Below are 18497 nucleotides of genomic sequence, written 5' to 3' on the forward strand. Positions count from 1 at the left end.
GAAACCTGCATATGAGCTTCTCCAAGTCACTCTGAGTGTGAGGGACTTTTCTGGATTTTCTGCCTTGGTTACTGTCTCTTGGGATTGCCTGTGTACTGACTATAGGCTAGCTAGGGTCAGTGTCTCTTGGGTGTCCTGAGGCCCCCCCCCATATTTAGAATCTCTTTTTCCTGGCTTAGGGAGGGGACCCTTCTTTCTTACTCTGTCTCAGGGTTGTTGACACGTCCCCTTCATTCTTCCAGGAGGGGTTGGTCATCTCGCTTGGGGTTTCTCTTCTTAGCTTTTCTTTCTAGAAGCTTCTGCCTGCCCCATTTTGGGGCCACTCTCTTGGTAGCACAATCATTCCTAGGCACAGGGGAGGGGTCTTTATTTTGTTCCCCCTCGGAGAACATCTGCACTCTGTCCAAAGCCTTGGCCTCCAGGGAACTGAGGCCAGCCACCTCCCCAGGTGAGGTCCACAGGGGTCGCCTTGGCACGAGATATCCACAACACATTTCTTTCTACCTCAGGTCTTTTTGATGCCAAAAACTATCCCCCACAATCCACCTGTTCTCCGGCCACCTGCTTAGGTGTGATCGGCTCTGCAAGGGGCTGTGATTGTAGGGGGATCTTTGTGGCCACCGTGAAAGATGTGGCCCTGTGGCCTCTTGCCGGGCAGATGCAGTGCCCCTCAAGGGATCACGCTCCTGCCTCAGTTTGCCCATCTGACTCCAGCCTTGCTGTTTTCTTGGTCACCTCCTGCCCACTGGGGTTTCCTAGGAGCGTGTTTGGAGTACAGCTGGCACCCTGCTATGCAAGCCAGTCAGGACAGGGCTGTGGGGTAGTTGTGACCCCAAACTCAGGACAAAGAGATGGTTCTGGGAAAGGGGTCCCTGGACAGGCTGGTTCCAGCACCTTCCTGGTGACCCTATGGTGTACCACAGGGCTCTGTGTCTGTCCAGCTGAGGCGGGTGTGTGGGGATGGTGGCCTAATGTTTTTTAAAAGCCCTTCATCTGTATAGTCACGAGTTCTTGTTGTTGTTTCTTTTATCATTTTTACCCTTTTGTTCCCCCTACCTGATTGTGGCTTTTGCGAATTTTGTTTTTTCTCAATTACCGTGAACACAGTTTTCACTCTCAGACATGTGAAGTTTTCAGTTACTTTGGGGCTTGTCAGATGGCGTGAGAACCACGCCTGAACTCAGGTTAAAGAAAAGTAAGTTAAAAAATAAAATAAAATGGTAAAAACTGCTGTCTACCTCTGGCCAGACCCCGTGGTCACATCACAGCCCCGGCTGAGGCCGGGTGACCTGCTACAATTTCTGGTTTGCATTCAGGTATTACAAGGAAAAAAAACAAAAAAAGATTAAAAAAAAAAACAAAAAAAGTGTGATTTTGAAATAAAAAAAAGCTGAAAGTTTACATTTTATAACATTATTGTGAATTGTATTTAAGCTTCAGAGATATTTAAGACAATTGTAACCCTGTAAAATCTGATGAAATATTAAAACAAGGGGACAGATGCTTCTGACTTTGATGACAACGTCTGCTGCATTGGTTTCTGGGGGTGACCCAGTGGCTTGGGTGGCGGGACACATCAGTACTGGGGACACGTGGCTGTCCCCACTTATGCCCCAGGTGTGTAGCACGCTCTGGCAGGGCTCAGGAAATCCCAACATACATTTCCAAATATCCCCAGAGCTGGGTGATGGGGGCTGTCTTATTTGGCCCTCAGTGATTCCCTAGCTGGAAATCTTGTTTGAGGGACAGGGGGTAGCCCCTGTGGATGACACCCCAACCTGTCCTGATGAGCCTCTGCCTTGTCCTGTGTGACCAAGAGGGACACCCAGTTCCTCCTTCCACTCCTGAGGACATCATCAATGTCCCCTGGGCAAGACACATGTGACTCTCCACCTTCCCTTGGGCCTTGGCTTCCTACAGATGTCTCCCTGGGGACCCAGAGCTCAGGGCTCTGTCCCACTGTGGACCATATGGTCACATGTAACTTTTTTCTTTCCTGAGTGTCACTCCAGCCCATGCTGGCCCAGAACTCACAGTGATCCTTCTGCCTCAGCCTTTCAAGTGCTGGAGTTTTGGGTGAGCCCACTCAAGCTTGGCCATTCTGAGTAGAGCCAGTGTGTATCTCAGAGGACACAGGACCCACCAAGGGTTGCTGGGTGGCCCTTTTGTGGACAGAGGCATCTCATTCCTGGGTGTGACACCCACACTCTGGCCTCTGGGAGGAAACTGGCCCAAGGTTAGTGTGGCCAGGTGGACAAATCAGGGCCTCCTGGCTCACAGCCTGTCTGCTCCAGCTGTGGCTGACCTCTGCTGGCTCCTGAGTTGACCTGAAACCATCCTCTTCCACTATGTTCCCAGAGAAGGGAGGTCACCTACCTGTCCCCACCCTCAGGGGTGTAAGGACCAGCCATAATTACACAACAAAGCCCCTTTCCTGCTCATTCCTTGGGCAAAGTGCATTACAGAGGTTGTGGAGAGGCCCTAAGGTTGCACAGCAAGGGGGACACAGAGTCCCATCTTCCTAGAGCAGAGGGGAGACCACTGAAAGTCCTTTTTTGGGGGGGTCACCTGCCCTACCTCCTAGCATTAGTGAAAACACAAGGGGACCCTAAGTGAGTTGAGGACCGGTTTGAGTTCCCGAGGAGGGAGTGCCAGGTGAGTTGCTCAGAGGATAGAGATCATGGGGCTTGTTTAGGGTAGGCTGGAGAAAATACCTGTGCCTCAGTTTCCCTTCCCCAACATTCCCCACCCTTAGTTGCCTCAGAGGTTCAGCAGACTAGGTGGTCCAGATGTCCAAGCATGGCTTTTGTCCAAAGTTTTGAAACAACTGGCCTGTCCTCATTCCAAGGCCCGGCTGGGGGTGGGGTGACCTCTAACCTCACAGGCAGCCTAGCCTGCCCAGTTCCTGGGGAGGGTAGGTGGGAGGGACACTGGCCTCAGGGTCTAGGGCTGGGGCAGGGCTGACAGGGGCCCAGCTGCCCCTGCTGGACTCCTGGAATGGTGACGCTAGAAAATTACAGCTTAGCTTTCACCGCCACACAACACCTGGGCCTGAGCCCCAGGTCTGCTCCCATAATAAAATACGCAGGGAAACTGAGGCCCACAACCACCCCCCATGGCAGCAAGTAGCTTTGGGAGCCCAAGTGCAAACCCAAGCTGACCTTTGAATCCCACCACACTTTTAACTTTTTTCATGTACTTTATTAACTTTTTCCAAGTTGTTAAAAAATATTTTACAGAGAAAGAGAGAAAATGGGCGTACCAGGGCCTCCAGCCACTGCAAATGAACTCTACACGTGTGCGCCCCCTTGTGCATCTGGCTAATGTGGGTCCCTGGGGAATGCAACCTGGATCTTCTGGCTTTGTAGGCAAATGTCTTAACCGCTAAGCCATTCCTCCAACCCTGACTTTAAAAAAAAAAAAATATTTTATTTGACAGAGAAAAAGGGAGAATGTACTCTTTCAAGTTTGACTAAGCTTAAAACAAGTTACAGTAAAAAAAAAAAATTGTTTTTTTCAGGTAGGGTGTCACTCTAGACCAAGCTGACCTGAAATTCACTATGTAGTCTCAGGGTGGCCTCAAACTCACGGTGATCCTCCTACCTCTACCTCCCAAGTGCTGGGGTTAAAGGTGTGTGCCACCCAGCCAGTAAAATTTTAATTAAAGGCTGGAGAGATGGCTCAGCGGTTAAAGCGTTTGCCTGAAAAGCCTAAGGACACCCCATACCCACGTAAAGCCAGATGCAGAAGGTAGGCACCCAAGTCTGGAGTTCGTCTGCAGTGGCTGGAGGCCCTGGTGCACTCATTCTATCTGCCCTTTCCCTGTCCATAAAATGTTTAAAACACACACACACACACACACACACACACACACACACACGAGGAAAGTGGTGACGGGCGTCCTGGAGGTTGGGCGCCCTCACAGGATGAACCGCATTAAGAGTCAAGAAGCACTCAATACAAGGCCAGCTCCGGGCCACCGCCCTGCCCCAGGCCCCTGGCACGTGCCTGGCGCCTCCGCGGCCCTTGCGCGCCCCCTGGCGGTCCCGGTCGTCCCCGTGCCCCGGCCCAGGCCCCGCGGCGGGGACTCCAGCTCGGAGCTGGGCCACGTGCTCACGTAGAAATAGGAAACTCAGAGCCCCACGGAGGAGGGGTGTCAGCGAGCGCGCGGACCCCAGTTCCGGGAGGTCCGAGTGCACACCCGCCCTTCGCAGCCGAGGCAGGAGGCTGGCCGTGAGCTCCAAGTCAGAGAGCCTCGGAGGGAGGACGGCCCCGTCTGAGGAAACGCAAAACACGCAGGCGTGGCGGCGCACATCTGTCACTCTCCGCACGTCCCAGGCTGAGGCAGGGGGCTGACCAGGAGTTTGAGGCCAGTCTGGGCGACAGTGTGTGGCCCTAGCTGAAAAAGGAGGAGGAGGCAAAAGCTCGGAGGACCGTGTCCAAGACACTCAGCGTGTGCGGCCGACTTGTGAGGTCACCACGCCACGAGCCCGGAGACTCTGCTCTGCTCTCAGCGGAAGTGACTCTTCCCTGAGGAAGCCAGCCGCCGCGCGCCGGGGAAACCGCGCGTGCGCTGGGTGACCGACTCGTCTCCAGGGAAACCGCGCGTGCGCAGGGAGGCCAGCTCGGCCATCGAGCGTTGAAGGGGGAAACAGAAAAAGTCTTCTGCGCATGTGCGCCGAGGCCCCTCCTTGGCTCGCTGACGCACTTCCGGGGCGGGGCTCGCAGGGCAAGATGGCGGCGCCCATGGAGGTGGCGGTGTGTACGGACTCAACGGCGCAGCTGTGGAGCTGTGTGGTGTGGGAGTTGCACACGGGCGCCAATCTGCTGACCTACCGCGGCGGCCCGGTGGGCCCGCGCGGCCTGGCGCTGCTCAACGGCGAGTATCTGCTGGCGGCGCAGCTGGGCAAGAACTATATCTGCGCCTGGGAGCTGCAGCGCAAGGTGCGGGGCGCGCGGCTGGGGCCTGGGCGGGGGCGCGCCGGGCCGGGCCACCGTGAGAACCCCACAGCGCGTCTACGCAGCCTGTGGTCCGCACCGGACTGGGGGGTAGGGGTTCCCCGGGTCGTTGCGCGCGGGCGTCCAGTGCGCAAGCTCCAGGACTCGGTTGGTTTCCGGAATGCTGGATGTGCGCACGCGCAAAGGGCCTTGGCTAGTTTGGAGAAGCTACGCATGCGCAGTTTCCGAAGCGCTAATTTTGATTACGCCCTGAGAATGGGGGTTCTTTGGGGAGGGGCGTGGTTTTGGAGGCCGAGAGGGTGGGTTTGGAGACCCATACGTTTGCTACCTCGAAAAGGTCTGGCTGTTGTCTGTCAGGACCGCCCGTGCCTTCCTGGTGGTTTGATATTTTGCATTACTAGGGGGTTGAACCCTGGATTTGTGTGTGCTGGAAGGGCCCTGGACCTCTGAGCCACGCCCCTGCCGGTCATTGGTTCATTCCAAGCAGATGTTTTTCCACTAGCCACGCCTCCAGTGGCTGGATCTGGGGAGTATGCCCCCATCCTCAGAAGTGCACTTCCAGGATGTGCTTGGCTGCTAGATGGCGGGCTGCCCTTGTCCCTGGTTCCTCCTAGGGCTTGCAGCTGCCCCCTCAACTGTTCTGTGCTGCCCACGGGCTTGTCTTGTGTCCTCAGGACCAGCTGCAACAGAAGATCATGTGTCCCGGCCCTGTCACCTGCCTGACCACGGCACCCAACGGCCTCTACGTGCTGGCGGGAATTGCAGAGAGCCTCTACCTGTGGGAGGTGAGACAAGGATGGCTGTGCATCACCCGGTCACAATTACAGGCTGGGCATGGCCACTGGTGGGCACTTGAGCATCCAACCCATGCTTCCTGAGGCCCACCCTGGGGTTAAAAAGCTGTAATTCTACCCTAAACTGGGTCATATTCAATAGCGGGCAGTGGCCTAGATGCCTCAGTCTCAGGTTTCTGTCCATAGCTATGTGGGAAGATAAAAAGATTTACAAGAGAGGCAGGGTTTGGCATAGTGGTGCACACCTTTAATCACAGCACTTGGGAAGCAGAGATAGGAGGACTGCTGTGAGTTCAATGCCAGTCTAAGAATACATAGTGAATTCCAGGTCAGTCTGGGCTAGAGTGAGACTCTGCTTTCAAAAAGAGAAACGAAAGAGGCCGGGTGATGTTGCTCAGCTGCCTTTGCCAGCCCTGCCCCACACGTGCTTCTGCAGCGGGTTATCTGTCAGTGTTTGGCCCTGTTACTGGATCATCTCCCCTGCTCTCTGCTGAGCCACAGCTGAGGACCTACTCGCAGTGAGCAGGCTCCGGTGGAGGGACCGGGAAGTCGATTTGTCAGGGTGGTTCTGTCTTGTGTTCCCACCATGTCAGCATGTGGAATTGCCCAGGCCTTGGAGTTAGCCAGGCATGTTTCTACCCCCATGGCTTCATCTTCATCTGAGCCACATGAGGGCCACCAGGATGTTGGGGGCATCACTCTTGGGCCATGATTCTAAAAACAGGTGGAGTGGCTGGGCACAGAGGAAAGCCACAGCCTGGTGGCTCACTAGTGGCTCATTAGAGAATCCTGTACTGGTTGCCAGCACCCTGGGCAGATGTCTGGAGCATCTTCTTTTTTAGGCTGGTCTTGAACTCCTGATCCTCCTGCTTCAACTTACCTGGCATTGTGATTCTAGGGATATGTTGTACATGGGTGCTGGGGTCCAAACTCAGGTCCTCGGGATTGCGCAGCAAATGCTTCCATCAAGCCCTATCTGCCCACCACTCTTTTTTTTTTTTTTTTCTCAAAAAATTTGCTTTAGTTTATGGGGGGAGCGCAAGAGAAAGATGGTGTTCCAGGGCTTCCAGCCACTGCAGTCAAACTCCAGACACACATGTCACCTTGTGCATTTGGCTTACATGGAACCTGGAGAGTCAAACCTGGGTCCTTAGGCTTTACAAGCAAGCTCTTTAACCACTAAGTTATCTCTCCAGCCCCCACCATCGCCCTTTTTTAAAAAAATATTTTGCTTATATTTATTTAGTTGACAGACAATGTGCATCCCAGGATCTCCAGCCACTGCAGATGAACCCAGACGCATGCACCCCCTTCTGCATCTGGCTAACATGGGTCCTGGGAAATAGAACCTGGGTCCTTTAGCTTTGCAGGCAAATGCCTTAACTGCTAAGCCATCCCTCCATCCCCATGGCCCTTTTTAAGTGTGTGTGTATAAGAGAGAGAGAGAGAGGTGTGCATATGGGTGTGCCAGGATCTGCTGCTGCTGCTGTATGTGAATGTCCAGTTTTATGTGGGAAGTGGTGAAATTGAATCCTGAGCCACCAGGCTTTGCAAGCAAGTGCCTTTAACTGGCTATCAATTTCCTCAACCCCCCTTTTTTTTTGAGACAGTCATTGTGCAGCCCTGGCTGGCCTGCTGTTGCTGTTTCTGAAAGTCCTCCTGCCTCAGCCTTGAGTGTTGAGCTGAGGCCTGCACTACCATGCACCCCTTGCCAAGGGGCTGTCTGAAAGAAAGGTCTGCACTCCCTTGACCCAGCCTTTCCAAGTCTTTCCGAGTTATGGCCACAAGGGGGCGATGTGTGGCCAGCTCCCCTGGGAATCTTCCCTTTATTTGGTGCAACAGGAGGAACCTATGGATGTCTGCTTTGTTCATCCAGGCTGCCTGTCCTTCCTACTGCGACAATAGTGATCTGGAAGGTGCAGTACCCCAGCCCTCAGGCCCCTGTGTGGTGGCACTGATATGTATTGCCTGCCTGATCCTTCCCTGCCCATCCAGGCCCAAGTGGGTTTTGTCTCACCATTCCTTCTTATGATCACATGACCTCAGGGGTCAGCCCATGGGAGATGCTGCCGGGCCATGAGCATGGTCCTAGCCTCCCAGCTCAGAGTAATGCTGGCCTTGGCTCAAGGGGTACTGTGCTGTCCATGCCTGGCTGCCCAGATCCTTCCTGATCCCCATCCTAATCACATCAGAGCAGCCTCCCTTAACCAGCTCTTGTCTGCAGACCCTGTTGCTTTGTTGTCAGTTTTCTGAGGTGATCTCACTATGTATACCAAGCTGGCCTCCAACTAGAAATCTTTTCTGGCTCAGCCTCCTGGGTGCTGAGATCATGGGCATGTGCCACCACATGCAGCATTTTTATTTATTTATTTTATTTATGTTTGGTTTTTTGAGGTAGGGTCTCACTCTAGCCCAGGCTGACCTGAAATTCACTATGTAGTTTAAGGATGGCTCGAGCTCTTGGTAATCCTCCTACCTCTGCCTCCCAAGTGCTGGGATTAAAGGCGTGCACCACGCCTGGCTATTTTTTAATTTAATTTAATTTGTAATATTTTTTAACATTTTATTTATTTATTTGAGACAGAGAGAGGGAGAGAAAGAGAGAGAGAGATAGTGAGAATGGACATGCCAGGACCTCCAGCCACTGCAAACAAACTCCAGGCACATGTGTCACCATGTGCATCTGGCTTATGTGGAACCTGAATCCTTAGGCTTCAGAGACATGCACCTTAACTGCTAAGCCATCTCTCAAGCCCATTTTTATTTTTATTTTTTTTCAGAGGTAGGGTTTCACTCTAGTCCGTGCACTACCATGCCCAGCTCAGTTTTATTTATTTTGCTTATTTGAGACGGAAGGAGAGTGAGTGAGAACGGGTGCACCAAGGCCTCTGGCCATTGCAAATAAACTCCAGACACATGCACCACCATGTGCATCTGGCTTATGTGGGACCTGGAGACTTGAACCTGAGTCCTTAGGCTTTACAGGCAAGTGACTTACATGCTAAGCCATCTCTCCAGTCCCTCAGCTTTGTTCTTGCTGTTGTTTGAGGCAGATACTCACTCTAGCCCTGGCTGTCATCGAACACAGTGATCTCCTTCTCTCCCAGCTCCCACCTGCTGGGAATAAAGTTGTGTGCAACTGTCCTCTACTTCACAGGTAGATTTTTTTTTTTAATTTTTTATTTATTTATTTGAGAGTGACAGACATAGAGAGAAAGACAGATAGAGGGAGAGAGAGAGAATGGGCACGCCAGGGCTTCCAGCCTCTGCAAACGAACTCCAGACGCGTGCGCCCCCTTGTGCATCTGGCTAATGTGGGACCTGGGGATCCGAGCCTTGAACCGGGGTCCTTAGGCTTCACAGGCAAGCGCTTAACCGCTAAGCCATCTCTCCAGCCCTAGATTTTTTATTATTATTTTTTACGTTTTCATAATTTGCGTGTGCGTTTTTGTGTGTGTGTTTTATTAACAACTTCCGTGATTATAAAAAAATATCCCAGCTGGGCATGGTGACACACACCTTTAATCTCAGCACTTGAGAGGCAGAGGTAGGAGGATTACCGTGAATTTGAGGCCACCCTGAGACTTCATTCCAGGTCAGCCTGGGCTGGAGTGAAACCCTACCTCGAAAAAACAAAAACAAAAAATTCCCATGATAATTCCCTCCCTCCCCCCACTTTCACCTTTGAAACTCCATTCTCCATCATATCCCTCTCCCCTCAGTCAGTCTCTCTTTTATTTTGATGTCATGATTTTTTTTCTTCCTATTATGATGGTCTTCTGTAGGTAGTGTCAGGCACTGTGAGGTCATAGATATATCCATGCCATTTTGTGTCTGGGGGAGCACGTTATAAGGAGTCCTACCCTTCCTTTGCTCTTCCATTGTTTCTGCCACCTCTTCCACAATAGACCCTGAGCCTTGGAAGGTGTGATAGAGATATTACAGTACTGAGCACTCCTGTCACTTCTTTCCAGCACCATGATGCCTTCTGAGTCATCCCAAGGTCACTGCCATCTGAAAAGAGAAGATTTTCTACCAAAAGTGAAAGTGGCATTAATATAAGGGTATGAACATTAAGAGAAGTGTTTACTGGGCAGTTTGATAAGCATAGTATATACATTTAGCCAGACAGCAGCAGACGTTACACCCACAGGACTCATAACTACCCGTTTTAAGTTTTCAGTATTAGGGCTGTATTAATCCTTCCCATGGAGCAGGCCAGTCCAATTACAGGGCAGTTGGTTTCAACCATGACAGACCTGCCACTATTGCACCTGTTGGCTCATTTGGCCTGGCTGGCCAAATATAAGGCTTGCAGTGTCCACTGTTGAGTATCTTCACTGTGATTTCTCTTTCTTCCATTGAACTGCATGTAGAATGGCTTCTTCCAGCTTTCTGTCAGCTGGTCTACATGGAGGAGGTTATCAGCTCAGTTCCAGCAGGATTTCTCAGTGGCCTTGCAGCCCATGTGGAGTCTTCAGCAATAGGGTCTTACCATCTATTCCTGGTGAGAAACCAAGACAATGGCCTATAATGTTTTAGGGGTATCAGGGACCTCCCTGGCCAACAACTCACTGGAAGGTGGCCCATCCCTGGCACTGAAAATTTTCTAGCAACAATCTATGGCTCCTGTGTGTTCAATTGTCCAAAAAAAGTAGGTTTCTATAGGATTTATTTATATATTCTTAGATTTTGATTAGCCCTCCCTCCACCTTTCTTTAACTCAGTCTCTTCCCCTGACTTCACTTTGGGCCTTTTCACCCCCATTAATCTATTCTTCTACTTACATATTTACAATACCATCCTATTAAGTACACCCCTCCCTTCCTTTTTCTTCCCTTTATATCTCTTTTCTAGCTTACTGGCCTGTGCTACTGAGTTTTTTTCCTACTCACACAGAAGTCCAATCATCTGTAGCTAGGATCCACATATGAGAGAACATGCGATGCTTGGCTTTCTGGGCCTGGGTTACCTCACTTAGTATAATCCTTTCCACATCCATCCATTTCCCTGCAAATTTCATTTTTCTTAACTGCTGAATAGAACTCCTTTGTGTAAACCACATCTTTATTATCCATTCATCTATTGAAGGACATCTAGGCTGGTTCTATTTTCCAGCTATTGTGAATAGAGCAACAATAAACATGGTTGTGAAAGTATCTCTAAGGTAGTGAGAAGCGTCATTAGGATAGCTGGATCATATAGTAAATCTATTTTTAGTTGTCTCAGGAACCTCCACACTGATTTCCACAATAGCTGTACCAGATTACATTTTCAGCAACACTGTAGAAGGGTTCCCCTTTTTCTATATCCTTGCTAGCATTTATTGTCATTTGTTTTATTAATAATAGCCATTCTGACAGGAGTGAGATGGAATCTCAGAGTAGTTTCAATTTGCATTTTTCTGATGGCTAAGGATGTAGAATACTTCTTTAGATGTTTATAGGCCATCTGTATTTCTTCTTTTGAGAACTACTTATTTATTTTTATTTTTTTTTATTTTTTGGTTTTTCGAGGTAGGGTTTCGCTCCTGCTCAGGCTGACCTGGAATTCACTATGTAGTCTCAGAGTGGCTTTGAACTCACAGTAATCCACCTCCCTCTGCCTCTCGAGTGCTGGGATTAAAGGCATATACCACCACACCCAGCTTCATAGCCTTTTTTTGTTTTGTTTTATTTTGGTTTGTTTTTGTTTTTCAAGGTAGAGTCTCACTGTAGCCCAGGCTGACCTGGAATTCACTCTGTAGTTTCAAGGTGGTCTCAAACTCACAGTGATCCTTTACCACTGCCTCCCTAGTGCTGGGATTAAAGGTGTGCACCACCACGCCCGGCCATAGCCCATTTTTTAATTGGGTTGTTTGATTTCTTGTTGTTTTGTCATTTCAGTTCTTTGTATAATCTTCTGTCAGATGTATAGCTGGCAAAAATTTTCTGTCATTCTATAGGTTGTCTCTTTGCTCTATTCACAGTGTCCTTTGCTGTACAAAAGCTTTGTAATTTCATGAGATCCCTGTGGTTGATTAGTGGTTTTTATTTCCTGAGCAACTGGGGTTATATTCAGAAAGTCATTGCCTATGCCAATATGTTGAAGGGTTTCCCCTACTTTTTCCTCTAGCAGTTTCAGCATTTCAGGTCTGATATTCAGGTCCCTGATCCATTTGGACTTGATTCTTGTGCATGGAGAAAAACAAGAATCTATTTTCACCTTTCTACATAGTGATAGCCAGTTTTCCCAGCACCACTTGTTGAAGAGACTGTCTTTTCTCCAGTGAATATTGTTGGCTTTTTTGTAGAAAATCAGATGGCTGTAGCTGCCTGAATTAACATCTTGTTCCTCTGTTCTGTTCCATTGATCTCTGTGTCTTTGTGCCAGTACCATGCTGGTTTTTGTTATATGGCTTTGTAATATAGCTTAAAACCGGTTATGGTGATACCACCAGCCTTATTTTTGTTGCTCAAAATTGTTTTGGCTATTCGAGGTTTTTTTGTGCTTCCAGATGAATTTTAAGATTTTTTCCTGATTTTTGATGTTGTTTGCAATACTGGGGACACATGTTAGGTCAGCTCTCACTACTGTAGCGTTGGGGACACATGTTAGGTCAGCTCTCACTCCTCCAGTACTGGGGACACATGCTAGGTCAGCATTCATTGGGCTGCGCTCAAGGTTCATGTGTGGGTCTGGAGGTCAGGACCAGGACAGACGTAAGGGGGTGGTCCTCTGTTGAGGACAGCTCCTAGTATGAGCTGTCCTGCCACATTCAGGCCTTGCCACCTGCAGCCCACTTGTTTAGGGCCCTGCGAGGGAACGGGAATTTCGTGGTGTCCTGGTGTGGCATCTGGTCAAGGGCTGGGTTGATGGTGATTGTTACTAAGCGACTTTCCTTGGGGCAGCATGGAGGTGTGAGAGTGCAGGGGATTGTCCACCCACAGTGCCTGCGTCTGGGGACAAGGTGGAAACATGTCACCAGCAGGGCAGGTGAGAGCCCAGCCTGGCCATGGCCATAAAGGCCTGTGGCCTCAAGCTGACACTGTTCACACTGGCCCCAGGGCAAATGTTCAGGTTCTAGTACTGTCAGCCACAAGGAGCACAGAGCTGCAGCCGAGCCCCTGAGTGGTGCCCATCCCCCAGGTCTCTACTGGGAACCTGCTGGTCATCCTCAGCCGTCACTACCAGGACGTGTCGTGTGTGAAGTTCACAGGGGATAGCAGCCACTTTGTGTCCGGAGGCAAGGACTGTCTGGTGCTGGCCTGGAGCCTCTGCAGGTAGCAGGGCTGCCCTGGAGTCCGAGGGAAGGGGTGGGCCAGGGACAGATGGCAGGATGGGTGTGGCCTCTGCATGCAGGCCCCCTGTTCCTGCAGTGTGCTGCAGGCTGACCCCTCCAGGATCCTGGCCCCCCGGCACGTCTGGTCTCGTCACACGCTCCCCGTCACCGACTTGCACTGTGGCTTTGGGGGACCCCTGGCTCGAGTAGCTACTGCCTCGCTGGACCAAACAGTGAAGGTAACCCTCACCCGTGCCCTGTAGGTGAGCCACGGGTTCCTGGCTGTAGCTTGGCCTCCTCCCTGCTCGGCTGCCAGGCTCCAGAGAGCCTCAGCCCCAAGGACATGAAGAGCTGTATGGGCCAGGACTGTCCACTGGAAATTCCCACTCAGCCAGGCCAGCCAGGGCCTCGCTGCCCTTGAGTCTGGATTTTCTTCCATTTGCAGTGCTGGGGACAGAGCCCTGAGCCTCAATACCCTAGGCTGGTGCTCTGCCACTGAGCTGCACCCCAGCAGTCCTTGTATGTTTAGACTCTCACAAGCTGGCCTTGAACTCCCCTGAGTTTTCCTGCCTAGGTCTCCAGGATACCAGGAGTGGTGTCACATGCAACCCCAGGCATGTCACCCAAGCGACGTCTGGCTTGCCCATGGTTCTCTAACGGGGGCACGGGGCACCTGGCAGAACCTTACTTGTATCAGGAAGTCAGGTGTCCTTGGTACCAGGCCTCTCTTTCCCCTCTCCAGCTGTGGGCGATTGCCTCAGGTGACCTGCTGCTCTCTGTCCTGTTTGATGTGGGCATCACGGCTGTGACCATGGACTTGGCCGAGTACCATGTGTTCTGTGGCGGCAGTGATGGCTCAGTCTTCCAGGTGGACCTGTACAGTGGTGTGAGTGGTCGCAGGGGCCGGGGGAGGACGGGTGGTGGCCCTGCCTTGTGGCCATGGCCCTGGTGCTCACAGTGTTTCCTGGTCTGTAGCCAGGACAGAGGGAGCGAAGTTTCCAGTTGGAGCAGGATGCGGGAAAGGTCTTCAAAGGACACAGGTAGTCACCACAGGCTGGGCAAGGTCACTGCTGTCCTTCTCCCCAGAACAGAGCCTGACCACCTGTCTGTCACTTGTCCCAGAAACCAAGTGACGTGCCTGTCGGTGTCCACGGATGGCAGCATGCTGCTCTCGGGCTCCCATGATGAGACAGTGCGGCTGTGGGACGTGCAGAGCAAGCAGTGTATCCGGACTGTCACACATAAAGGTGTGTGGGCCACCTGGTGTTGGGATGTGGAGGATGGGGTGGGACCCACACACAGCTTGATGTCCTGTCTGTCCTGCAGGCCCTGTGACCAATGCAGCCATTCTGCTGGCCCCGCCCAGCATGCTGACCCCGGATTTCAGGCCCAGCCTGCCGCTCCCGCACTTCACCAAGCACCTGCTGGGCGCCGAGCATGGGGATGAGGCACAAAGCGGGGGCCTGCGGCTGCGCCTGGGCCTGCACCTCCAGGTAAGACTGCCACCCAAGGCTAGGCTGCATTCTAGAATATTCTGTCCTGAGGACACTAGTGAGTACCTTGTAGGTTACTGGACCATCCCTAGACTCCGGGTCCTTGAAGTAAACAGCGTTCCTTCCATTGCCTGCCAACCTTCAGTGTAGTCCCAGTGTCCCCACTGTCCCAGCCAGGCTCTGAGCTTGAGATGGCTATTGCCTGTCCTCTGGTCACAGTGGAGTGTTACTCAGTTGTTCCCAGAAGAAAGATGGTAGAGACACCCATCCAGGAAGTGGACAGCCAGCCATGCTGCCTCCCATGAGGGTCCTGCACCACTGGGAAGACTAGCTTCCTGATGGTTCTACGAAATGTCTCCCTCAATCCCGGCTGTGCTTTGCCCACCACTGAGAGACCCCACAGAACCTGAGAGCATCTGAACCCTTGTGCACATGCTGGTGTCCCCAGGTAGGTTGCCTGGCCCAGTGCTGTGTTCCAGAGCCTGCCTTCTTGGCACCGCCCACAGGCCCAGCTTCCCCGTGCACTGTGTGGCACCACAGGGCCAGATAGCAGAGGTTGGTGGGCAGGGTCCTCTTGGTCACCCAGGCTGGTGGCAGGCACCTTGCTGGCTGGGACCCAGGTGAGGCTGCTTTGCAGGGCACAGAGCCAAGCTACCTGGAGCGGCTGGAGCAGCTGCAGACAGTCCTGTGCAGCACCATGGAGAAGGTAGGCAGTGCTGTGGGGTCTCAGGTGGCTGCACTGTCCTGGAGGTCGGTCACTCACATGCTCTGGCCACGCCCGCCCGACAGTGTGTGCTGGGAGGACAGGACCGGCTGCTGCCCGTGCGCGTGTCCGAGCTGGAGGAGGAGATCCGCAACCTTCGCAAGATCAACCGTGACCTTTTTGACTTCTCCACGCACATCATCACACAGCCAGTGGCCAAGTGACCGCAGGCCTGTCCTGTGTCAGTGTCCTCCCCAGTTCTCACGTGTCCTGTCAAGTAACCGCAGGCCTGTCCCGTGTTGGAACGTCCGCCCAGCTCTCATGCGTCCTGTCAGCTTTGGTCTCATTGGTGCTCTTGTTTATAAAAAGAAAGAAAGAAAAATGGTAGACTGAAGACCATGCTGTGTTGCCAAGCTCAGCCTGGGATCACATGTGGCTGAGGCCTCCGGCAGTGTCCCTAGTGCAGGGGTCAGCTTTAAGGCTGTGGTCTCAACCAGGTGGAGGTGGGAATGGGGGTGGTCCTCAAGGCTGCTGTGGAGCTGTGCCAAGCTGCAGGGAGCAGTGTCAGCTGGAGATAGGTACCAGGCAGCGTGTGGCCTCCTTGGGAACAGAGACTGAGGGCGTGGGTAGGGCACATGGCACAGCTTGACCCTCAGCTGACCACTGTCTGGGACCCATCTTCGTCTCCTCGCTGCCAGGTTCTTTTAAGTGTGTCCATGCAAGGGGCCCTTCCCCCACCCAAACACTATGCCTCCAGCAGCATCCCTTCCCAGCCCAGCTGGGTTCAGGGTGCCCCTGGTTCCTGGCAGCATCTCCAGGATGAGGATGGGAACCAGTGGTCTGACCAGACATGTCTGTAGACATCAAGGGCTCAGAGCTCAGTGTCACTACACAATGTCCTGGGGATACTGCCAACCAGAACCTGGAGCCCAGCCCAGATACCTATGGAAGCCTCCAGAAAGCTGCCCTCAATTGACAGCCTTCCTTAATGATCCAGAAAGCCCTTGTGACTTAGTGGTGCCGTCACTGCAGCTCCGTGAGCCAGCACTGACCTCAGGCGTCTGTCCCTCTGTAGCTGTGTCCTCATGGCTGACCTCATGGACTCAGGCCGGGTCGTCTCTTCAGCTGCTTATTGCATAGCTGCCCTGTCCACAGGGTGAGGGTCATCACAGCTAGCTCAGCCTCTGTCCCCTCCCCAGCACCTCTCTTGGTTTCCCCATCTGTCATGTCCTACCTGCCCTTTGCCCCACACTCTGGCCCCCAAATTTCCAGCCTTGTGTTTCCTAAATGATCCAGGATTGGAGTGAGACCACCTTCACCCCAGACCTGGATTCTCACCCCACAAACAAGGCTGATGGCACCTCTTGGACCCCGGGCACAAGCCCTGGGACCTGTGGCAGCCCACCAAGTCTGGTGCTGCTGTGGCCATGGGGTAGAAGGCCATCGCTCTCAGGGTGTGCAGGAGGAACCTCCACAGAATGAACCACCTCCCCTGCCTGGGCCCAGGGTCTCTGCGGCCCAAGCCTGCCTCGATCAGTGATCCTGCCGCAGGCTCCTCAGAGTTGAGTGACAGGTGTGCCCCTCAGGCCAGGCCCTTAAACTCTGCCTTGACCACCCAGCACAGCTCTTGTCACCTGCTTGGAGTGATAAGGGATGATAGTTGTCCTTGGATCTCCTACAACATGGCTTAGCAGACAGGTGAGATCCAAGGGATAGAGATGTGTCCTGGATCCCCTGAGGAGGCTGGTGGCTGGGATCAGGTACCCAGGGCTCCCCTAGAATGAGGCATGGAGAATGGTGAGAACAGACAAGTTGAAGAGCAAGATGCCAGCTTCTCAGCAGCTCCGAGTCTCCCATGGGCCTGCTACACTGCAGCTGTTACCCCAACCCAATATAAGAGTTGGTGAGGACACAGAAATCCAAATCACCGTGGCTGTTTGGGGTGGTGGGAAATGGACATCTGCTGTGAGAGAGAGAGCTCTTCAAGAAGTAGTTTCAGGGTTGGGCGTGGTGGCACATGCCTTTAGTCCCAGCACTCTGTATGCACAAGTAGGGGATCGCTGTAAGTTCAAGGCCACCCTAAGACCACATAGTGAATTCCTCCAGGTCAGCCTGGGCTACAGTTAGACGACAAACACAACACAACAAAAAACAAATTAGTTTCACAGCAAGCTCCAGAAGCAGCCCTAGGTCCCATGGGTGAGTGTACACAGGTCCATTTGCACTGGAGTTAGCCATGGACGCAAGAGGCTGTGGCACACGGCACAGTGTGGAGGGAGGCAGCCACGCAGTGATGGGACGTGCTAGAATGGGGGAATCTGGAGATAAGAAGTGGACCACCAAAAATACAAAAAGAAAAAAAAAATTGTGTTTCATGATTCGTTCAGCTATGGTGAAAAGCCCTGCTTCCACTCCTGTGCAGATTGGGAAACTGAGGTATGAATGTGAGCCCTCCTGGGATCTGGCTGTCTCATGCTCAGCTACTTACCCAGAACCAGTGCCCATGAGCATTTACTTGTTAGTGACAGACTGAGCGCAAGCTGATACTGGCTCTGAGGGGTGACAGGAAGGCTGGCACCTCTGACCAGGGTGGAAGCGTGGGAGTCCCCTCAGAGGATACAGGGGTGGTGGTATCAAGGGACAGGTTGGCCTTTGGGCAGGGAGGCACCCAGAATCAAGTCAACTCTAGAGTTGGCACAATATTCAGTCCATTTTGCTGGCTAGCCCAAGGCGCTTTTTATTCCACAGTTTTTTTCCGCCTCCTTTAATATTGGCTCCAGAACGATGGAGCTTGGAGGGGAGCCCAGCCCAATGTAGCTTCATTCATCAGAGCTGAGTGTCCGCCTGGCGGGAGGCAGACACATCTTCACCGCCCCAGTCCCTGCCAACCTCTCCTGGGAGGACTGGAACACGGGAGTCCAGGGGCTGCTTGATGAGGGAGGGGAAGCCTTTCACTCCTTGATTTGCCCACTGCTGTTTAAGGGCCCGCTCAACCTCACGGTAACTCAGCCAGCCAGGAGCTACAGGAGATTATGGAACCATGGTGGAGGCTACTGTAAACTAAGCATCTTTACCTGAGCAGCTCTTCACACAACAAGCAATTATAGAGTGCCAGCTGTATGCTGGCCCTACAGACCCTTTCCTCACAGAGCTCAGTGGTTGCTAAGAAAAGTGCAAAGGGGGGAGAAGGTAAGTGTGGGAGCATGATTAGGAGACTGTATTGACTGGGTGGCAAACATGTTTTTCACAGCAGGGCATTGGAAACCGTCTTGTGCAGTGGCAAGAGT

At 52.5% G+C, this 18497-nt stretch overlaps 1 protein-coding gene across 1 annotated transcript; it reads left to right on the forward strand.

Annotated features, from left to right (window-relative positions):
- Nucleotides 1-4719: 4719 nt before the first annotated feature.
- On the forward strand, nt 4720-15592 carry Wdr18 (WD repeat domain 18). The gene is made up of 10 exons (XM_004654685.2): nt 4720-4944; nt 5634-5744; nt 12882-13015; nt 13112-13253; nt 13757-13900; nt 13990-14054; nt 14137-14261; nt 14341-14507; nt 15145-15213; nt 15297-15592. Exons 1-10 carry the CDS (start codon nt 4735-4737, stop codon nt 15432-15434), a joined length of 1305 nt encoding a protein of 434 aa, XP_004654742.1. The 5' UTR covers nt 4720-4734; the 3' UTR covers nt 15435-15592.
- The last annotated feature ends 2905 nt before the right edge of the window (nt 15593-18497 follow it).

Source organism: Jaculus jaculus, chromosome 15 (assembly GCF_020740685.1).
Source record: "Jaculus jaculus isolate mJacJac1 chromosome 15, mJacJac1.mat.Y.cur, whole genome shotgun sequence".
Taxonomy (NCBI): Eukaryota; Metazoa; Chordata; class Mammalia; order Rodentia; family Dipodidae; genus Jaculus; species Jaculus jaculus.